Source organism: Motacilla alba, chromosome 1, assembly GCF_015832195.1.
Source record: "Motacilla alba alba isolate MOTALB_02 chromosome 1, Motacilla_alba_V1.0_pri, whole genome shotgun sequence".
Lineage (NCBI taxonomy): Eukaryota > Metazoa > Chordata > Aves > Passeriformes > Motacillidae > Motacilla > Motacilla alba.
The window spans coordinates 91,236,350-91,258,100 of record NC_052016.1 but is presented as its reverse complement, the minus strand read 5'-3'; the positions used below and the strand labels follow the sequence as shown (position 1 = coordinate 91,258,100).

The 21,751-nt window shown below is 43.4% G+C and overlaps 1 protein-coding gene across 3 annotated transcripts; it reads left to right on the top strand.

Moving 5' to 3' along the window:
- The first annotated feature begins 958 nt into the window (after positions 1–958).
- Positions 959–14,541, top strand: LOC119702995 (regucalcin-like). 3 transcript variants are annotated; one of them, XM_038142222.1, is made up of 7 exons: positions 959–2,362; positions 8,308–8,476; positions 8,934–9,116; positions 10,369–10,584; positions 12,044–12,175; positions 12,789–12,943; positions 14,097–14,541. In XM_038142222.1, the coding sequence occupies exons 2-7, from the start codon at positions 8,311–8,313 to the stop codon at positions 14,145–14,147; spliced, it is 903 nt and encodes a 300-aa protein (XP_037998150.1). In that variant the 5' UTR covers positions 959–2,362; positions 8,308–8,310; the 3' UTR covers positions 14,148–14,541. The 3 variants fall into 3 exon arrangements, with proteins under 3 accessions (XP_037998150.1, XP_037997959.1, XP_037998055.1); XM_038142031.1 differs by having other exon boundaries at positions 959–2,378; XM_038142127.1 differs by having other exon boundaries at positions 959–5,027.
- Positions 14,542–21,751: the final 7,210 nt, after the last annotated feature.

The window sequence follows — 21,751 nt, the reverse complement described above, 5'->3', positions numbered from 1 at the left end:
TCCTCATAAAATGCCCTTTGGTGGTCTTACCACTGTTTTAACTGTAGCTTCATTTGTCCTATGATGTTCTCAACAACTGAAACATCAATGCCTCTCACTGCATCTGCAGCTTCCTTCTAACAGGCCTCAGCTGTGGCTGTGCTCAAATTAACTCTGGCTGGAGCTTATCAATCCCCAGTGCCTGTTACCATGTTGCTCATTTTGTTATATATAAACCCAAAATTTTGGAGTCAAGAACCATATGCTTTTCTATCCTTTGAAGATCTTGGCCTGTTCTGAGGACACCCACGATGACCGGAAAGCATTGGGCATTCTTGGCCGTTTGTGCATAAAGCTCAACCTGCACATACCTCCTCCAGGACCAACCTCCCCCAGAGAGGCAAGGCAGGACCACATGCCCAAAAAGCCACTGCTCTTACAAATGTGAAGGAAATGGAAGATGTGTTGCAATTTCTTCACACCACCTGTTGTGAATGAACACTGACTCATTGGATTGCATTTTTGCTTTTAACTTCAGGCCTGTATGTGCTGCAACAACTGTGATGTATCTCAGTTGGATTTCATACTGCAGAGTTTTGCTCTTGGAATGTTACATGTTCCCATGTTAGTGCACCTCCATCTGCAGGTGGAATAGCTGTGTGTCCCCATCCCGTTGTGTGAGGGTAACACACCAAGTGACTGCCAAGTGAGCCTATGGCAGTGCATTTTCTGTCCAGGTAGCTCCAAGAATCAGCACATAATGGTTTGCCATTTCTGCAGGCTCGTTGCAGCTGGTTTCTGATGGATCAACTTGTGTTGGCCATGCCTTTGAGTGTGTAGTGGGTGACTACAGCTGCCCACCAAGACCTCAGTGCTGCTTTGATCCAAGGGTTCAAAGATTATTTTGTGCACATTACTGTTTCCCCTCTTTAAATCATGCAGGGATCTGTCCTGGCAGCTGGGAAAAAAAAAAAAAAAAAAAAAAAAAAAAAAAAAAAAAGGAGATTTAAGCACCTCCACTTCAGTGTTGATGAGCATGAGGCAGTGAAGGAAGCTGGGCCTTGTTCTTTGGAGTGTCCACATCCTTCATTTATTTTGGCTACAAGGCAATCTAAAGGCACAATCTAAAATCTACTCAAGGCGCAGTATTGAGAAAGCTTGAGTTGAGGGAGATGGTGAGTGTGGCAAATTTAGGGCTCTGATCTCACTAAAGTTACAAACCTGGTGATACCTGCAGCTCTGGAATCACATTGTTGGGCTGCTGTGGTTGATCACTAGTGGAGATCCAGAGATGCAGCAGAAAATAAGTGGGCATAAATACAGATAAGCTCCCTCTGCCATTGCTCTTGAGGCTTTGTGCCTGTGCTCAGCCTCACACCACCTGGTGGTAGGGTGATTGCCAGCACAACATAAAAAAACAAGCCAATCTTTTTTATGTTGTTGCTGCATTAGAAAAGTAAGAGCAATAGCTTGTACAGGCATGAAAAATTGGGTCAAAGATTAGTTTATCAGAGTTGGCTAGGAGGCACCCATGAGACACAGGGAGGAGGACATGGCTGCTGGAGCCCGTCTTCCTCCATGCTGTGCATGGGTGGCACTGGGCAAATGTCTGAATAACACGTTTCTTTTTGCTTTGTGAGTGTGAGAGCAGAGGCAGGTAAAATACGCCGCTGCAGACATTTTACAAATGAGTGCCACCTCTCCCTTCAGTAAAAGCACCTGCTTGGATTTGCTGCACAGGTTTTGTGGGCTTCACATGAGCAGGAAGAGCCAACTCTGCCAGGAGAGTTGCATTTTTAATGCTGCCGAAATGCCCTGGGAGCGCGTCTCAGCGCAGCCTGCAGTGCAGAGGCTGGAGCTGCTTCCTGCGCCCCAGCCCCGAGGAGCCCAAACTGGTGCTGCTGGCGTATTTTCACTCGAGTCCCATGACAGGGTGCTGGATCTGGCAAACTGGAGCCGAGCCGTTGCCGGTTCCCTCAATTAGGAAGGCTTCCTGACTTTTGTTTAATCCCTTGCTTATTAATGGCGCTCGCCTCTTTGATCAAAGATCAGCACTGATTTCAATTAGGATTGAGCAAGAACCCAGTGACAGGAAAGGCTGTATCAGGAGGAGCAGCTGCTGAGCCCTGAAGGGTTTCTTCACCCTCATGACCAAAATCTATAGTCATAGGTGAAACGTAGTTGTTCTCAACCAAGCTAGAGAAAGCTCTTGTAATCCTTTCCTGGCAAAATAGCTCTGCTGAAATAAAAGCAGGCGGCACTGACTGCCTGGGGAGCTCCAGTTCTTCCCATCTCGAGCACAAGGGAGGGACCAGGCCCTTCCTACAAAACAGCGAAGCCCGGAAAAGATAAGCTTGGCTTCGCTTTTGGACCACACTGTCAGGTGGGATATCGCTGGGGTGAGTAGCTATACCCCTATCTGCCTGGGTTTTTAATGCCTGTGCCTTTGTGAACTCTGCCTCTTTAGAGGGAGGGCTCTTCCTCCAAGAGCTGCAAAGGTGCATAAAAACTTTAAGAGATCAGGACAACAAAATAACAGGCAAAGTTGAGTTTCTAGAGCAATGAATGATGGGATGGACCCTCAAGGGGAATAAGTAACACAAGTATATTTTGGGGAGTTATGGGGAAAAAAAGGGAAGTGATGGATTTACTAAATATTTGCAAAGCCACAAGAACAAATTCCGAGCTATTGTCTGAGCACATGCCTGTGGGGAACAGAAGGCAAGTACAATTATTTAAATACCGCATTATGTGGTGCGATAATGCCTTGATATTCTCCTGACTACTCTATGTTGATAAAAACTAGGGACTATAAAAAGCAGCGGGTAAGAGTTGCATCAGAGGACACCAAAGCAGTGGGAAAGGAGAGAGGAAGCCACGCCAGAAGAAGACAAGTGGTTGGGTGTCAGCCAGGGGTACAGGGGTGCATGGCTGCCTTTGGCCAACTTCACTAGAAACTTCTGCTTTGCAACCCAGCAACATTAGAAACAAACAAAGTGCATGGCAGGGCCAGGCTCTTTATGTTGTGCAAACAATTAATAGAAAAGCTGGCTGGCTAGCAAATACATGCACCTGCTACTGCAGAGCTGCACCACTCATCAACACCACCCACAAAACCTTTGAGATGTGTCTCCTCCTAAAGTGACTGACTTCTGGAAAGGCAGACATGTTGAAACGGCAGAGCGGGAGATGTGGTAATTGTGTTGGTAGCCTACAAGTGGTCAGGGTAGGAATAAGAGATGGTGCAAAATGTGGCAGGGGCATCCCCAGAGTGTTTGCAGCCACATGAATAAATTAGAGAGATGTGTTCTGGTATAATTTTCCCAGCTTCTGTCCTTCCTGTGCCACCAATGATCCAGCATCCAAGCTGCTCACCCAGCAAGCTGCACGTTTGGTGTTTTTATTTGCAGCAAGGTGAATTCTTTGTCCCTCTGCCTCACTTGGTTTTATGTTGCTGCAGCCTTTTCCACACAGCACTTCACCAGAAGTGAAAAGCTCTGTGGAAAATGTGGTTTTCTCCTCTTAAATCCATTTAGAGAAAATGTTTTGGGAAATACTTTGCAGAGAACAAGATAACTTATATTTCTCAGCAGTTTTTTTTAGATGAAAATTAGTTTTCAGTGAAAAGTATCATAAGCCAGAATTTTCCTTTTGAATATGTCTTCCAGCTGAAAATGCTGTGAAAAACATGCATATTGTTCTACTTGAACCGCCCTTCGAAGTTATCATCCAGGTTACAAAAAAGAAAGCAGAGAGTAACATGATCATTTTTCTGAGAGCAAGCAGAGACTAAAGGTTTGTGCAGAGATGAGATGGAGCCATTGGAGGCCAAGGAAATCTCAGAAGGGTCCTCAAGGCACCCAGAATCATGTTGTTGTAATACAATGATTTTGGAAGGAGTTTAGCTTGGAAATATATCTGTTTTTTTCCCTAGAAATGTTTGAATTTGTCTACGTCTTAGGGCTGTAATTTTTTAATCTCTGAGTGTGGATTGATGGTGACTATGGTAGGATAATACATTTATCTTGTCTACTTGCTTATCAGGGGAACATGTTCATCCTGTGAATCATTTGAACATCAAATTACGAAGTTCATTGAAGTCTTTAGTGAATAAAGAAATGCACTGTTCCTGCATGCTGGACTGGGGCCGATTTCTTCCAAGTGGCTTCTGCCCTTGCTGAGTGTGGCCCTGTCACCAAAACTCTGGGGGTCGCTCTGGCTCACTGTCCAGCTTGGTCTCTGTCCCCATGGCAAGCCTGCCTTGTCCCCACCTTGCTGGCCCTGCCATCACTTACCTCTGCTGAGCAGGGCTGGGAGGGAGAAGGCACTTGGCATCTTCCACCTTGGACCCCCTAGACAAAAAAAGTAGGCAAATGCCAAAGAAGGAAGAAAATAAAAGCCAGGCAAGACATCACCCGCCTGCAGCATCCGTGGCAATTGCTGAGACTGCCTGGTAAATGTCCTGCCCTGTGTGTGCTACAGGCAGCAGCTTGGAGCTTTCTGCCAAAGTGCGATCAGGCTTTGCATGCTTGAGGTGAGGAGCCCTGTGACTTCACACACAAGAAGGTTGTGGCACAGCTGGGAGTAGGAGCCAAGTCTTAAAGATGATAATAAGCCTGAATCACAACAATATTTTTTTCCCTTATCAGAGTACTATAAAACCCTCCCTCACATCTTTCATTAACCTTCCCTTTTCAGCACCCTAAATTTTGGAAGACTGAGCTAGCCCTTGGGGCGACCGAATGGTGCAACGCCTCAGTTTCCCTCTCACACTCTCCTGACATGAGAAAAATACTGAGCAAGGATTTTTCTCTATCACATGTCCTGCTGCTGGCACTGCAAACCAGACCATTCAGAAGGGCTTTGGTCCCTGCCTCATCATTCATGTGACTGCTGACTGAATACAAAATGTAAAGGGTTACCTGCTCCATGCAGATAACATCAACTGGTGCACATTTTTAACCGTCGCTGAAAACAGCAGCCAGTTTCATTGGACCAGTGCTGGAAAAGAGTCACCAAGCCAGGTCTTGCAATATTTTCCTCAGCAGGTGCGTCTGTGATGAACTGCAGAGTTTCGCATAGGTGTCCTGCAGCTTGGTAAAGATATTCAGCTGTTTGACTGAGGGGAAAAGGGTTCTTAAAATTCTCTGTTTTATGCAGATGGTTGCTTGACTGTACATTAAAAGTTTTAGCTGTCTGCCTGCTTATTTGAAGGTTCAGTTTGACATTAAAAATGAAATTATGTGTATGGGAGGGAGAGAGGGAAGGAAACAGCAAAAAAACTTTTAAGGCCAGTCATTCATTTGTATTTTACCTGTATCTTTTTAGGGGTACTGAAATGACCAACTTTTGTGCAGGTGTTTTGAAAAGGGACGTGGACAGAGGTCTAGAAAGGCTATTTTCAAATGGCTGCTAGAGAGAGGGTTTAGTTTCTAGAGCAGACAGGATGTTTTTACATTCATTTTTTATTCCTAACAGGAAAATTTTCTAATGGTCTCCAAATTCTGGTAACTTTTACCAGTTAAACAGTTTAACAGTTTAACTTGGAAAATATTTCAGTGACACCTGTCCATCCCTTGTTCATGAGTCCAGGACGCTGCAAAGCCAACAAAATGTTGGAAAGAGGATATATTCCTATATTCACAGGGTGAATGTGATGATTTTTTCTGCAGGGATTTTGCTTTGGGAGAATACAGAAGTATTTGGTGATTTTTGCTTGGAATTTCTCATCTTTCCTTGCATGCTCATCTCTGATGGGTCAGTGCTGTACCAAGCAGGGTGCAAGGTGCCACAAATAAAGGTGCCCAGGTGGCAGGATGCCTGGGGACTGATTATGCTGGGATATTTTGGACCAGGTTTTTGGGGGTCATTTCCTCATTTTTCCATCTGAGATGCTGTATTTGGTGAAATGTTACTGCTGTATAGTTCCATGGAGTGTCAGCAGGGAGGGCATGACAGGAAATGAGCAGAGTACTGAGCAGAGGAGGGACAGGGACTGGATAGGACCAGGGCTGAGTCCCTCACACCTTGTGAGGACTCTTTTGGAGGCAATGCTGCCAGTTAGGGTTGGATGGTCCTTCCTGTTAAAAGCCTCCATTTTCAACTGCTTGTAAAAATTAGTGAAACCTCAGCTAGCAAAATGCAGACCTTCCCTTCTAATTGCCCTCTTCTTAAAAGCAGGGAGGGATGAGGATGATTTGAGCCACGGTACTCACCAGTATGGAAACCTCCACAGCTGGAGTGACACACAGGAGTTATTTCTTTGGCAGAGGGGAAGGATGCTGTGGCTGAATGTGCAGTCGGGGAAGGTGGAAGTGCAGTGAGGGTCCATGGGACAGGGCAGGTCTCTGCAGCATCGCTGGGGAAACAGGGGAGGGAGGAGCAGGCAGCTGGTGCAGGCAGGATGGTTTCTCCCCTGCCTATGCCTTGTGAAACAGCTGGCAATGGTGCAATTGTGTACTCCTCATGTGGCACGTGGGATGGGTCTGTGAATCAGTATTTCACCTCGGCTTATCTGCCAGGCCCCTGTTTTGGTGTTGCAGAAGTTGGACAAAGGGGATGTAAATGAAAAGGGAGCTGGTGGGAAAGGGAAGGTTTAGTAAGGCTCGGTTGGGTCAATGAAACAGCTGACAATACAAATACACACTGGCTGCTGCAGATCTGGAGGTTTTCTGCCTCTGCACTGCCACACTGCTGCCGGGCTGCTGCCGAACTCTTGTTTTCCCACAGGGGTGAGAACAGCTCTGTGCTTCCCAGACCATGATACAATAAAGTCAGCATTGTGTCTCCAAGCCTCGGGTCCCACATATGGCAGCCACATGACACAAAGGTTTAACCCACAAGAAACTCACTCCTCCAGCTCAAGCACTGTTTAACAGGTTTCTGGAGGTTAAAACTTGGCATCTTGCTGTGTATCTTCATTAATGCTTTAGATGCTATTTTTCTGCGTAGAACAGCTTGCTGCCCAGCCTCTTGTGGCCAGGGTATTTTGGAAGGGAGAAGGATATATTTGATAGATGGGTTGTTTGAAACTTACCTTGGTGGTGTGACTCATTGCAGGAAAGATGCCATATCCCTCAGCCCTGGGATTTCCACTCACAGTGATTGACTGGCTCTTCCCACGTATTTTGAAGTGCATTAATGCTAATTAATTATTTGTACACCTTATCACCAGCTCACCTACTAGGAAACAATACCCACTTGAAGACAGTAATCCCTAGGACTGATTATGTCAGGGATTGGCTGCCTCCCAAGAATTATCTTCCAATCTGTAGGAAAAATGTGCTGAGGCCAGTGGGTGCAGCAGTGGAGGCGGCTCCATTAGGGGTGACTGAGGCAGAGAGTGGGCCTCTTTCTTTTGTAAGACATGAATGGTGGAGGTTATTGCTCACTTCCCACCCCACATCAAGTTCAGGGAAGGGAGAGGATCTGTATTTTAGAGGACTTCAGTGGATACTGGACACAAAACTGATGGGTTGTGTGTCATGTGTGGGTGTCAATCAGCTGTGGCTGATTGACTGATGTCCCTGCAAGCACCCTGCTGCAATGGGGACGGGGTAGCCAGAGCATGAACAACTTCTGTCAGAAGCAGGCATATGGAATGGGACCTTTGCTGGTGGCTTTAGCCCCTCAAGTAGCAACTGGGATAATTGCACCCCACAGCTTGGCCTTGGGCAAAATCTGGAATGTGCAGCAGGGGTTGGAGATGAAGTTGGGGCATTGAGGGGGTTGATGAAGAGGAAATGCTTAGAGGGAAAACAAAGCAGTAGAATTTCAAAGGCAGGAGCCTTCCTCAGTATTTGCATATTCTCACTGACTTGGTGTGGGAACAGGCATTTGTTGTGCAGTGGCCTCTGTGGCGAAGTGGAGTGGGTGCCGTGGATGTGCAAATGTCTTCCTGTGGAGGAAATCAATTCACTTGTGCTAATAGGGCAGAGCCTTGATTTTCCACAGAAAGATTGATCCACCACTCATTGGTACTGCTGCCTTCTGATCCCTCCCTGTAGTCAGGGGGACCCTTAGGATCATGGATCCTCAGACAGCAGCCTGGTTCCAGCTTAGGGCCATAGCCCCAGCACTCCTGTGCCTGGAGACAGGTGCCTCATCAGCAGCTGTGGTTTAGGAAAGTTTTGGTAAGGAGAAGTTTTGGCACCTCAAGCCCAGTTCCAGCCATGAGGCCATGGTAATGTCATAAGAACCTCCTAAATTACTTTGTCATGTGGGATTTGGAGTGCTTTGCTATTTACCATCTCTGCTTTTCAATATTGTAGGCATGAAAAAAATCCACATGAGAACTTTTAATTACATCCATTATTAACTTCCCCTCAGACCATGTCTTCCTCCATCAAAATCGAGTCTGTTGTGAAGGAGAAGAACCGGATGGGAGAGTGCCCAGTCTGGGAAGAAAGGGAGAATGCACTTGTCTACGTAGACATCAACTCACAGAAAGTTTGCCGCTGGAGCCCAGTCACCAATGAGGTGCAGAGCGTGTCTGTGGGTAAGAGTCCGTACTCACTGCTTCATCCTGGGACTCTGTCTGTCCCTTCCACCCTTCCTGGTAGGAGTCCTGCAGGTTGATGGTCTATCTTACTTTCCATGGGACCACACGCTCTGTCTTCCCACGATGTGTTGCTGAGCACAGGGTGGCTTAAGCCAGCCGAGTGAAGAGGACCATGCACATGTTGCCTCTGATAAGCCTAAATGGGAATGCATGTTTCATTTGGGACCTGCAGAGGGAAAGGTACAGTCCTAATGGCTGTAGGATCCTAGAACGTGGAAAAATCCATGGAACATAGAGCCAGTGAGATGAGTTAACAATCCCAGGGGAGAAGGATCTTAGCATCAGCTCAGCCTTTCCTGGCCAGGGATGTCCCAGTCAAGCCCAGATGCCCTCGGTGAGGGCTGCGTGATGGCCCCAGAGCTACCCCTCATCTTCTGCTCTCTCTCACCCACAGATGCCCGTGTCGGCTCAGTGGCTCTGCGGCAGTGTGGGGGCTATGTCATCGCCCTAGGGACCCGGTTTGCCTTCCTGGACTGGGACACCCAGGAAGTCACCACCATCCTCGAGCTCGAGCAGGATAAACCAAACAACAGGTTCAATGATGGGAAAGTGGATCCAAAGGGGAGATTTTTTGCTGGTAAGTTCCCATCAGAAATTTCCCCTGGAGCTAAGGGAAACTAATTATAGTGTATTTTATATAAGGCATTTTTTATTTATTCCCTGTCTTGTAAATGCTCTGCTTGGTTACTGCCCAGTGGAGGAGGACAGGGGGCTCTACATCTTCTGACCTAGATGAGGACAGACGCTGTTGACAAGGGCCATCTGACAAGAAGGCTCTCCTACTTGGTGGATGGTGGTTTTCAAACAACTGCCTTCATGGAAAAGCCAGTGAAGGGCTCATGTCGGTGGGATTTTTTCTGGAGATGTAGAGAAGGATGCTGCTTCTAGAGCAGAACAAGAACAGAACAGCTTGCACCCATTATGTGCAGCCTCTCTTGGTTAGCCTGTGAAAAACAAGGGTATGGGGTGAGATCCTCAGCCTCCTGAAGGCAAGAAGGAGGTTTAGGTTGTACATTGTGTAAAAGGTCTTCACCCATAGGGTGGTCAGGCACTGGAACAAGCTCCCCAGGGAAGCAGTCATGGCACGAAGCCTGAAAGCCCGACAGAGTTCAAGAATTGTTTGAACAGTGCTCTCAGGCACATGGTGTGCACCTGTATTTTAATGGTCACAGCCCATTTAAATTATAAAAGTAGCTTTCAAAGAGCAACAACAAAAACAGCATATGATTGATGCCTGCCTGCATCTCAGATTTTACTGTGAGCAAAATTTCATCCCCCTGGCGTGTCCTGGTGGTCCTTTGGGTCTTTGATGTCTATGACTTAAACCTCATGTCAATGCAGAAACATCCTTTCATTGGCCAGGATCTGCTCTGTGGGAGGCAGCTGCCCCTGATCTGGTCCTTTTGCTCTTTCTCATCAATCTGACAGGACCTATTAGTCCCTTTCACCATAAGATTGCAGAATTGTAGAATCATAGAATGGTTTGGGTTGGAAGGGACCCTTAAGACTACCTGGTTCCAACCTCCCTGCTGTGGGCAGAGACACCTTCCACTAGCTCAGGTTGCTCAAAGCTCCATCCAACCAGGCCTTGAACACTTCCAAGCATGGGGCATCCACAACTACTCTTGGCAACCTGTTCCTGTGCCTCACTACCCTCACAGCAAAGAATTTCTTCCTAAAAATATTTTCTTTTTAGGAATAAAATAAAAAAATAAATCACAATCCTGTGATTCTCCCTAGGACTTCTTGGTAACACTTGGAGGAGGTTTTTGATCAAACACGAGGAGCAAGTTTCTACTTTCTAACCATTGCTCCCACTTCCATTTCAGGCACGATGGCTGAAGAGACAGCACCAGGAGTCCGAGCAAGGCGGCAAGGAGCTCTCTATACCCTCTTCCCTGACCATTCAGTAATAAAACAGCTAGACCAGTTGGACATCTCCAATGGTCTGGATTGGTCCCTGGACCACAGGACCTTCTTTCACATCGACAGCCTGTCATATGCTGTCCATGCCTTCAGCTATGATGTGCACACTGGAAAGATTGGTACACATGCTTTTAAATTTGGTGACAAGTAGTGCCACTGCTCTGTCTGCAGCAAGACCTGGGCCTGTGAGATGCACTGATTTATTTGACAGATCTCATGTCTTCTGGTTGCAACTTGTCAGCTGGCTGACTGTGATGTTCCTCAAATTTGGTTACTCACCAGGTGTATTTGGTGAACAAACTTTTGACACTCTTCAGCTTTCTTTCACCTGGAGAGATGGCTCATTCTTAGACCTGTTCAAGGAGTTGCAGGGAAGAAGCCATTTACACTGCAGAATGAGAAAGAGCTTTTAGGATGGTATTTATTCTTGAGTGCCATCTACTGGAATTCCTTTGATTGTGCTAGCTCTATAAATACAAGTGGAGAACGTGCATGTATGTATTTCACTGAAAGGTATTCAGAGGATCAAGCTGTCATTGTGACAGAGTTTTTTCCCAGACAAATTTCTGAAATTATGATGTTTTCAAATTTAACTTAAATTCATTTTATGGATAAACATTTTTTATTGTATCTGCAAGGAAGTAAATTTAAGTGTAAGCAAAATGGATCTAACCTAATTTCAAAACTCTTTGAAATATTTTCATGCTGTATCAGCCTGATATACGCCACAGGAATTTAAATGGCTGAACTGCCTTTGTACTTTAAAGAGTGCAGACTTTGGGTTATCACAGATGAAAATCACAGAAAGTAATTGCATTCACTCAGATTTCATTTTGTTGAAGACATCTCTTTCTACAGATTTTAATATATAAAATTTCAAAACAGGATATAATGCAACATTTCCCCCTGAAAATATAAAAAAGCAACATGTTTGAGCTTCCTAGGCTTGGCTTTATGTTTACAACTGTCTATTCTTGGGTAGTGTAATGACCAGAAGGTGCTGGGTGTGTCAGAGCAGGTGATCCATGACCCAAGGACCCTGCTCCATGGACCAGACATGCTCACCAAGATATCTGCACTGCATCCCTGACCATGAGTTGGTGTCCAGGTTTAATCAAATCTAGTTGCTTGGTTGGCCATTAAAAAGTAAAGTTTTTGATCTTTAGCTGGGAGTGATTGCTTATCACCAATGTTTAAATGCAAGTAATTAGTTATGTGATGTGACCAATAAAAGTCCAGGAAAATTTACTGCACTTGCAACAGTTGTGTTGTGGCAGGCAGCAGGTGGGCTAACAAGAGAGATAAGGGCATTTTGTTCTCTTCTCTTGGTAAAATAGCAGGAACACTAATTTGGTACAATCCCAGACTGAAATGGCTGTGCTGGGGACTTGTCTCTGCCAGGCTAAATTGGGCTTTCAACACATCTGCAGAATGCAGGTGTGATGTGCATTTTACAGCATGTCTTTCTCACAGAAAATGAACGTGGCTGTTTGCAAGAGCATGAAAGCTGTTAGACTGGGATCTGATACAGAATGGGTAGCAGCCCACATAACATCAGCTTTGTAACTCTTCCTGCAGCCTGCCCCAAGCTTTTGTACCACCTGGAAAAGGAGGAGCAAATGCCTGACGGGATGTGCATAGATGCAGAAGGGAAGCTCTGGGTGGCTTGTATTGATGGCGGCAGAGTCATTCGCATAGACCCAGAGACAGGTAAGGCCTCCACCAGTTTGTGCATATAAATGTGAGGGGAATGGCAGCAGGAGGAATGTTTGAAGGGGAGATAAGGTGCAAAGTATTGCCCATTTCTGCCCCATGGGTTGCCAAGAGCATGGCTGGCTCTGGCTCTGATCATGTAAAGAGTGCAGCTCCCTGTGCTGCCTCCCAGTGTCAGGTCCCCTGCTCCCATCATTGGCTGATGAATTGCACACTTCTCTTAATAATACCACTATCAAAAAACTCCATAAAATGCTGCATATAACATTTCTCAGTGTTGAAATGTTTAACTGGAAAATGCTTTAAGGAACAACATCCATCCCAAGCCAGGTGTCCCTGCCTGTCCTGACCTCACACACAGTACTGCTTTGTTTTGAGAAGCAGAAACGAAGCCTCGCAGATGTGGGGGAGAGCCTGAAAAATGGTTAGAAATGAGGCAGGTGAAATAATTTGATTTCCTCACAAATGTCCTTTAGGATGTGATCTCTGTCTGAAGGGGAGGTGCCCTCTGAGTAAATGTCGCATCTATGCCATGTGTGCTAATAGGATATCCATAATTACATGCTTCCTAAAAAATGAACGTTAGAAAACAATTGCACATTTTTCCCAGGAAAAAGAATCCAAACTGTGAGGCTACCTACTCCAAGGATCACCTCTTGCTGCTTTGGTGGAAAAGACTACTCAGAAATGTATGTGACTTCTGCATACGATGGACTGGACGAGGCCACCTTAGCCAAGGAACCTCATGCGGGAGAGATTTTCAAGGTGAGCAGATTTTCTTTCTTTCTTTCTGTACCTCACACCTGCCAAGCCTCGTGTTCTGGGAGTGAGGGGGCCCCAGCTGCGCTTGCTCATCCCACTCACCTCATGAGCTGCTCCAGGTGCATTGCTTGTCTCCTAGCCAGGCCCAGCTGCTTTTGCAGAGCTGCTCATGCAATTGGAAGGAAGACTTGGAGAAATTACAAGTTATAGTGTTGATAGCTGGGTTGGCCAAAGTTGGCTGGTCAGGATCTGAAGGCAGTGAGTGGGTATGGATCTGCCATATGGATAGCATGTTCCGTAATACACTGCAAGGAATTGCTTTTATCTCTTACTATAATTTAACAACTTTTTCAAATTTCATTCCCTTACTTCTCAGTTTTAAATTGTGCCAGGAAGTCTAAATGCTTACAGAACATATTTCTCCTTTAGAAAGAATTCCCTACATTTCAGATTCCAACAAAAAAATATTGTTTTTATAAAACATTTTTGTCTGGGGCTCTTGAATCTGAAACTTGTTTCTCTCTTCATTTTTTAAAACTCCATTGGCAAAAAGTACATCAGGAGAATAAAATGCAGTTCTTACTCAGCAATTGCCATCAACCCAGACCAAACTCTTTTATCAGTTTGGCCACAGATAAAGACATGTTCCAAGAGGAATGGAGATCTATTCTGGAATCTGGGACACTCCTATTGAAAGCACTGCTTAGAGCAGATATCATGGCTGAGGACTGATATATTCAAGCAGACAGTTTAGAAGCCCACAGAAGGATTAAATAAACATCTTTTTTGGTTTTGTTCTTGAGTTCTTCAGTTCCACAAGGGAATTGGTGTTTTCCAAACTAACATTTGTCTTGCATGGGCAAAGCATGTGAAAAATGACTATTAATTGTTTTGAAGATAAGGACTACATGCAAGGGCCACAGATAACATTAGCAAAATTATTGAGTAGTGCTTGATAATCTTAGTGATCTTAAAGAGTTCGGAAGAACTCCAAGTAATGACTCCTTTTGGGCTCCCCTTGAAGCAGGGGACCCTCCCTGTAGTAGTCTGTTGCTATGGCATTTGTTCTACAATGTTTGAATGTTTTCATTATACTCAGTTGGAGATGTATCTGTTTTCTTTCTTTTGTCTTTTAATTTTTAATTTTTTAAAACAGATAACAGGCCTGGGTGTGAAAGGAATCCCACAGAATTTCTATGCTGCTTGAACCTTGACACGGAACAGCAAAGAAATGCTTCCATCTTGTAGTAAATCTGACTGGAAGAAGTCAAATGAACTACAGAATTTATCTGTGTGAAGATTTCTAAGCCCACATTTGTGAGTGTGCTTGTTTGGAGTTCTTCTGTTCTTCTGTGGGCCTGTGGCTTGATGCAATAGGTTAGAGTGGTAAAGTTAATCTGCGTTGCACCCTGATAGCTTTTGTGACTTTCCATAAACCTCTAAATGCTCAAGCGTAGTTTCCCTGAACTTTCTGATGACCAGCTCTGGATTTTCAAGTCTGTGGCAGTTCCCAAAGCAGAATCTGGCTCCTCATGTTACAGTGATGCACCAGCAACGATATGGCAGATTTTAATAAACATTTTAAAGAGTGATGTCTTGAACTGGACTGTTCCTCTACTGCAGGATTCCCCTGAGGTGGTTTGTTTTGTTTTGTTTTTTTGGTAGTTCTTTTTTCTTTTTGATGATCAGACCTATTTGTAGTATCCAGGTTCCATTTTTACATCCTCATTAGCCTTTTTCCAGGCTGTCCTGTCTTTAGGACACCACTTAGGCTGCTGAAAATAAACTACGCAACTACATTTAAAGAAATGCTTACAGATTTTCTTTCCTCTGCATTCAGATGTTACCTTGAAAGCACTGACCACACACAGACAGTGCACACACAGGCTGTGAGCCACCAGGACAGCCTGGAATACCAAACATGGATGCTTGGAGGAGTTGTCTATTACTGTGGGTCTTCTGGGCAGTCTGGACTTGGTGAAGCGAAGGAGAGGTCTTGACTCCATTTCAGAAAGCTGATTTATTATATTATGATATATATTACATTAAAAAAAGACCACACTATAACTATACTACAAAGAACAGAGGGAAAAGAATCATCAGAAGGCGAGACAGGAATAGAAAGGAATGAATAATAAAGTTCTGTGACTCCCAGAGAGTCTGAGAGCTGCTGCCTCCTCGATTGGCTACTAAGTAGAAGCATCTCACATCGACTAATGGAGGAAGCACCTGCTGCATTCCACAGTAGCAGATAACAAATTGTTTACACTTGAAGCTGAGGCCTTCTCAGCTTCTCAGGAGAAGAAAATCCTAGCAAAGGGATTTTCACAAAATATCACAACCACAGTTGTCCTTTCAGGGATGATATTTACACACACACACACACACACACACACACACACACACACTTTGCTTTAAAGCCTTAATGTACCCATGGCCTCACTGTCTTGCTCCCCTTTTTTCTGGTGCTCATCCACTCCCATTTCAAGTATTTTTCCCCTTTTTCCCTTTAAGTCCTCCCCTCCTTTCTCCTCCAGAAAGCACAACATCAAGGTGTATTTTTAGAGGCTGTTCAAATAACCACCCAGCTCTACCCTGGACTCACTGAACCATGGTGATTCTTTCAGAATTTCAGAATTCTCGAGACCTGCAGATACACAGTGAAATCTAGCCTTTGCACTGAGTTTGCTATCTTTTTGCTGCCTGGAAAGAGACACAGCATGTAATACATTTTCAGATCTTTAATGCTGACACTTTGTAATCTTGCAAAGAAGGCAATAATACGCATCATTTACCGGACCAGATGTTTCAGTGTCTTCCTCTGAGGTATTTGACCTTTTCACCCCTGCTATTCCATGCCCTCAGACACTATGAGTAGGGAGAAAGTACTCAGTGCCTCATGAGGATAATCTCCCCCAACAGCCCATGCATAGAGAAGCAGGGGAACTGTGGTTAGCCATGCAGAAATATTAAACACAGTTTCCATGGGGCTGTACACAGATTGCCTCTAAAATTAGCTGTTTTCTCCAAACCCAGCATCCCTCTCCTAGCCAGGGGTCCCTCACAACAGTTTTGAAAGAATCAGACTGAGTTGATCTTCTTCCTTTAAAAATACCCATATTGCCCAACTCTCTCATGTGTTAGCCTTCTGGCCTGCTGACAAGGAGATCTGGTGCTGAGATCTGATCAGGCAGGGGGTAGGTCAAGCCACATGTCCTAGGAAAATGTTCTACCCATTTCAAAGGTGACAGGAGAAGGTTAGGTGGTATATTTGACCCTTCAGTTGAAGTGGGCCGCAGTCCAGAAAGAAATCTGAGATCCAGAGGACCAGGAAAGGAGCTTTATTCACTAAATACTATTGAAAATACTTGGCCAGAAACAGGATTTTCCAAAGTGCATTATTTCTATGCAATTACTTGAAGTCTGCTCTAAAACCCATGTTAGGTGTTTTTCAGACACTTATTGTAGATGGCTACTTTAGATCATTAGCAAGCACTTTGCTCCTGTGCTGCTTGACCAGATAATTTGTATAACAGGATGAAGGGGCTTGGCCTATCGCTCCTACCTTTTACCCTGGAAGGGAGGTGAGTCCATGGAGCTGCACAGAGACAACTTGATTGAGAAATAAAACATTCAGCTTATTGTAATGTTTGCTCAACAAATAGGCTGTTGTTTTTCTTCCTAAGTCGTAATTCCAACAGTAATTAAACTGCTGGGGGCTCTTAAGAGCAAAGGTGCTAAATGCCCTTTGGCACCATGTCAATGCCAAACTGGTATAAGGAACATGGAGAATTATGCAAGATTTCCTGTTTACCCCATCTGGAGAGGAATGTGATGGCAGGGTGTTTGGAGGCAAGTCGAGTGTCCTAACCTTTAATTAAAAAAATATAGGAAGTGAGTGCAGATACTTTATTTAACAAAAAATACCCAGTTACTTGCAAAATTGCCTACCTAGTAGGTCCTTTGTTCTTCCAGAAAGTCAAAGTAGATAATTTTGAAACAATTTACACTTGAGAAATACTTACTACCCCTGCAATTTTTTTTTTTTTTTTTTTTTTTTTTTTTTTTTTTTTTTTTTTTTTTTTTTTTTTTTTTTTTTTGCTAGAGCTTTCCCTGGCATGTAAGCTGGGGTTGCTGGTTTGTTATTCTCCAGCCACTCCTTCCTCCATTTCTAAAGGGAGACATGATGCGAGCTGCTCTTCCAAGGTCGAGGTGCTTTGGGAACTCTCTTTATAGCACAGCTTCTCAAACCAAAAAAGGCTTGAAGATAGATGAGTTTCTCTCTGCTACCCAAAGGCCTGCTACTTTGCTTCTCTTCAGATTTCAGAAGTTGCTGTTCTGTGATTTTGCTTTCTAAAAGACAGTGCTAATTGAAAACCACGTTGAGGCTGCTCTCCAAACTCAGTTCACCAAAGTGAGGCCAAGGCCCCTTGCCTCAAGGCATGAAGGCATGAAGGAAGCGGATACAGGAGTGGGTTCATTCCTTTTGTGCATATAGGGAACAATATGGTATCCACAGTCCTTGCTGAGGACACACTCTGAGGTGGTTACTCAATGGCTGAGTACTTGGTTGGTGTGGGTCAGCCCTACACAGGGTCAGCCTTACCCCTTATGCTCCTGCCCAGGGGTAACCTACAGAAAATAAACCAGCTAGTCAACAATATGGCACAGACTGATGGGAGCTGGCTTCTGTTTTAAGGGATGGCTCTGTACATCCTGCCTTTTATAATTATCTATTATGTTTTATCTATATTTAACCTATACCACACTGGATGATATTTAACTAATAGTATTTTAAGTTAGCCATTCCATGCTTCACCTTATGAAGCATAGAAAAAATGTGCTGGTGACTGACTGGTTTTGTAAAATTCTCTACCTAACTGCAGGAAAAGTTGGTCTGAGCTCCCTCTTGGTAACCAAGCATTGGTTAACTTTGTTTTTGAAATGCAGCAATCTGGAATAAAAATACTTACAGAATTTGGAATTTAAAGCTTTCCATTTATACAGGTTGTGATAGCCTGCCTTTGATGCAGCCCAGGACACAGCTGGCTTTCTGGGCTGTGAGAACACATTGCCAGCTCATGTCCAGACTGTCATCCACCAGCAGCCTCAAGTCCTTCTTGGCAGGGCTGCTCTTGGTTACTGCACTGTGACTGATCCAGGGTCTTGCAGATAATCTGTGTCAGGAGCAGGAAACCAACTCCATTTCCTCAATGTCAGTTCAGCGATTTACTCGCCACAGAATCAGTGAAAAATAAATTAAATTACAGAGTAATCTGAAATTTGGGGAAGCTTTCCAATGACTCTCTGGGGCTTTAAAGAGAGGAGTTACTTCACTTTTGGCATTACATCTGTATAGTTGTGTTCACGCCAAGCATTTATTTTCCGCTACAGAAACTGCCTCAAGGCTCAGTGGTTTTTTTGTCAGCTCTTCCTTTGTTGACGTACACTAGCCTGACAAAATAGTGTACTTTCTTTTTTGTATTATAACATTAACACAAAAAACACACAAACATTAACAAAAAACTTTGGGAAATTATTAGGAAAAAATTTAGGGTGCTTTGTTTCTTACATGGAGATGAGAGAAGAAATGAGAGATTTTGCAAGCCCTCAGATAAAGAATATGTAAATAAGATGTCAAATCTTCATTAGGGACTTCAATTTTAGTCTTTAACATTGGAAAGATATTTATTTCTCCTCCAGTTTTTGCTTTCCAACCAATATCTCTAATGACAAGAAAGCTTAGAAATAGAATAATGGAAAATTATTTTGTTCTGCAATGGTGCTAGCTTGCCATTTTCATTTTCTCTTAAAAACCTTTCCCTAATTCTGCTTTCCCAAAGGAAGGATAGTGCATGGAGACCTATTTATATAGCTCCAGCACTTGTATCTTCATGCTGGGTGCCTAGTGATTCCCCCAGTAACTCTCTATATACAAATAAATAAATAAATAAATAAAATCTCAATAAATACTTTTTTATACTAAATAAATAAATAAATAAATAATTTCCTTCCTAGATGTAGGAGAAATGTTAGATGCTTTTGAAGACCTCCAGTGGGATATCTACTCCAACTGAAATGAATTTTAAAATTTTGTAATGTCAATAACTAAGTACTTACTTTTGGTAAATTAGAGATTTTTTTCCAACATCTTCAAAACACCTTCTTCCTTTTATTGCTGACTCATTTACTAGAGAAAGACTGGTCCGACAGGTAGGTGTTTAACCATTAGACACAATCAAATTCCCAAATCCCAAATAAAACAAGGGCAGAATTCTTTGCATGTGGGCCAGCTCCTTTAGTTTTACATGTCTGTGTGGTACCATATTTATCACATACTTTTGACCATCTCTACTAAAATCAACTTGGCATTGGTCAAGGATCTCCTATAATTGTTCCTGCTTATGCAAAATTTGATTCTGTTTAGGCTACAAGACCAGACCAGGTCAATGATTCAAGTAGTAGAAGATTCAAGTAATGCTGGGGGGTGTAAGTTCAAACCTTTCTTATGTGCCTTAGGGACAGAAGTCTGAGATCAGCATACAATAGTCAGAAAGGACTGGAGAAAATGTTTATTGATATAATTTTTAATACTACCCAGACAAGAAGATTTTCCAGTGATACATTGCCTGAGGGTAACCATCCCTAGACAGTGCTAAAATATTCCTTCATTCTGTACTGCATGTACTACCTGTGTACTGAATGTTTGTGTTACCTGTGATACAAGAGCCAGGTAAGGGGAACAATAAGACTTTAGTGGACATTTTATGTCTTTTTTGAAAGAAAAGAGTTCTAACTGCCACCTCTGCTAAGTTTTGCATCTGGTGACCCACCTCAGTCCAAACTGGATTAAATTATCCAACCATTATCTAACATAATTCTCCATGTTCCTTATACTATTCTGTGTGACAAAGAAGAGGCCTCATAAACTGTGATGAAGGACTTTTTATCTGTTTTATGACATCAGTTTCACAAGCATTATTTCCCCTGACAATAGGACTAGGGAGTACTCCACGAGGACAGGAAAGCCACCCCCACCCCAGTGCCATATATCTGCCTATGCCATATCCCACTGAATTCTTGTAGTGTACTCCTCTCACACATGCAGCAAAGATAGTCTCTGCAAACCTGTCATTTCCCAGTAGTCACTCTGATAAATACACTAATCCTGCACTGTGGCCATTAGAGAATCAGAAATCAACAGCAGAGACACCAAGTGTCTGTGACCCAGCAGGTGAAAATGTACCTACAGTCTTTGCCACACAATACAGCGGGCAACTGAAGAATAACACAACACTTAAGGTATCAGCACAATTAAAGGAAGGAGATTCTAACTGATGGAAGACAACTTCCACTAACTCAGTTAAGTCTGAGCTAACTCTTAAGTTTTTATGAATTCCTGATGGCACTTGCAAGGAGATGTTTCTCTGTGTTCAGTACAGAAGGAGCCATTTCAGTTTGAAGAGTTCTATTCCTTTAGCACTAAGCCCATCTCTACATCCCTAACACAAGTGGAGATATCTGTTATTCCCTGTTAGGCTGGTTTAAGTAGTTTCTGGAAAACACTAGCTCATCTCTCTCATCCTTCCCATTGTTCTGTTTCTTGCAAGAAGTGTTTACCCTAAACAGTAAGCTGTTTAAGCCTCCATTAATTATGGTGCAGGTGGCTATATGTTCTTAAGTTCTATGGCCCTAAAGGTATCTAGAACTTAAAAAATGTTCTTCACCTAATCTGTCTAAAACTTAGAAGGTCAGAATGATGGATTTACCAGTCTTGAAAAGAAGACCTTATAATGACATAGGGGCAATTTTGTGCTTTTCAAATCTCTTTATTCTGGATCTTTACAGATGCAGACATAAATTAAGATGTTGATTACATCATTAAATGTTCAGAATGTCTAAACAATTTGTGGTAGAATGAAAGCTGAAATGCTAAGATATGATCCCAAGCCCCATATCTGATCTGACAGAGAATGTTTTGGGGTTTTTTTTCTGGGCTCTACTATAAAGCCTATTTGTGATACATACACAGTAGGGAAAGGAAGAAACACTTCCTTGTGTTCTGTCTGAAGAACACCCAGGACCTTGAAGTCGGCCTAGGATATAACTTTAGCTTGCAAGCTTTATGTTTTATCATTTGCATTATGTTTGACTAGTAATTATTTGAAATGACAAATTCCACATCAGCCTCTTCTATGGACATTTGGCTTGTGTGCTGGTACATGACAAATATAATATCATGATATGACTATTTTATTCTTAAAAATCTCCATGCTTGTTTAAATAAAATGGAGTTTGCATTTAGTGTTATAGAATTACCTTATTTTTACACAGTGCGTGCATGTATATATATATAAATATTTAATGTTCTTTCTGCTCAGAGGACGGAAACTAGCATAGTTACCTAGATTTGGTATATTTGGGGAATTTGATATAAAGAAATGTCATGTTTTCAGGGGAATGTCCTGCTGTGTTGGAAAAAGCATGTGTTTAATGTAAGAGGTCTCCTCAGTTTTCTCCCTTTCCTGTGATTCAGTGATATCATGACTTAGGACATACATGAGCAGCCAGCAGCCTGGCATACTCCTAGATCCACTGATTTCCAGTGTTCAGACACTTCAACCCTGTAGGCAAACCCCAGATTTACTGGAGACAAGTGCATGGACTATCTAGACATATCCACTCTCTGATGCCATATCAGTAGCAGCTGAAATGACCTCATGACCTCACTTGCAAGATCTCATGTGCTCTGGGTTGTGCTGTTGATGACTGAAGCTATTCTGAAATTGACCTTTGTGTTCTTATCAAACA

What these genes read in the sequence shown, in the direction of transcription:
- LOC119702995 (XM_038142222.1), top strand. Translation starts at nt 8,311, where the DNA reads ATGTCTTCCTCCATCAAAATCGAGTCTGTTGTGAAGGAGAAGAACCGG. An exon ending in TGTGCACACTGGAAAGATTG is followed by an intron (nt 10,585 to 12,043) that starts GTACACATGCTT and finishes CTCTTCCTGCAG; the next exon opens with CCTGCCCCAAGCTTTTGTAC. An exon ending in ATGCGGGAGAGATTTTCAAG is followed by an intron (nt 12,944 to 14,096) that starts GTGAGCAGATTT and finishes TTTTTAAAACAG; the next exon opens with ATAACAGGCCTGGGTGTGAA.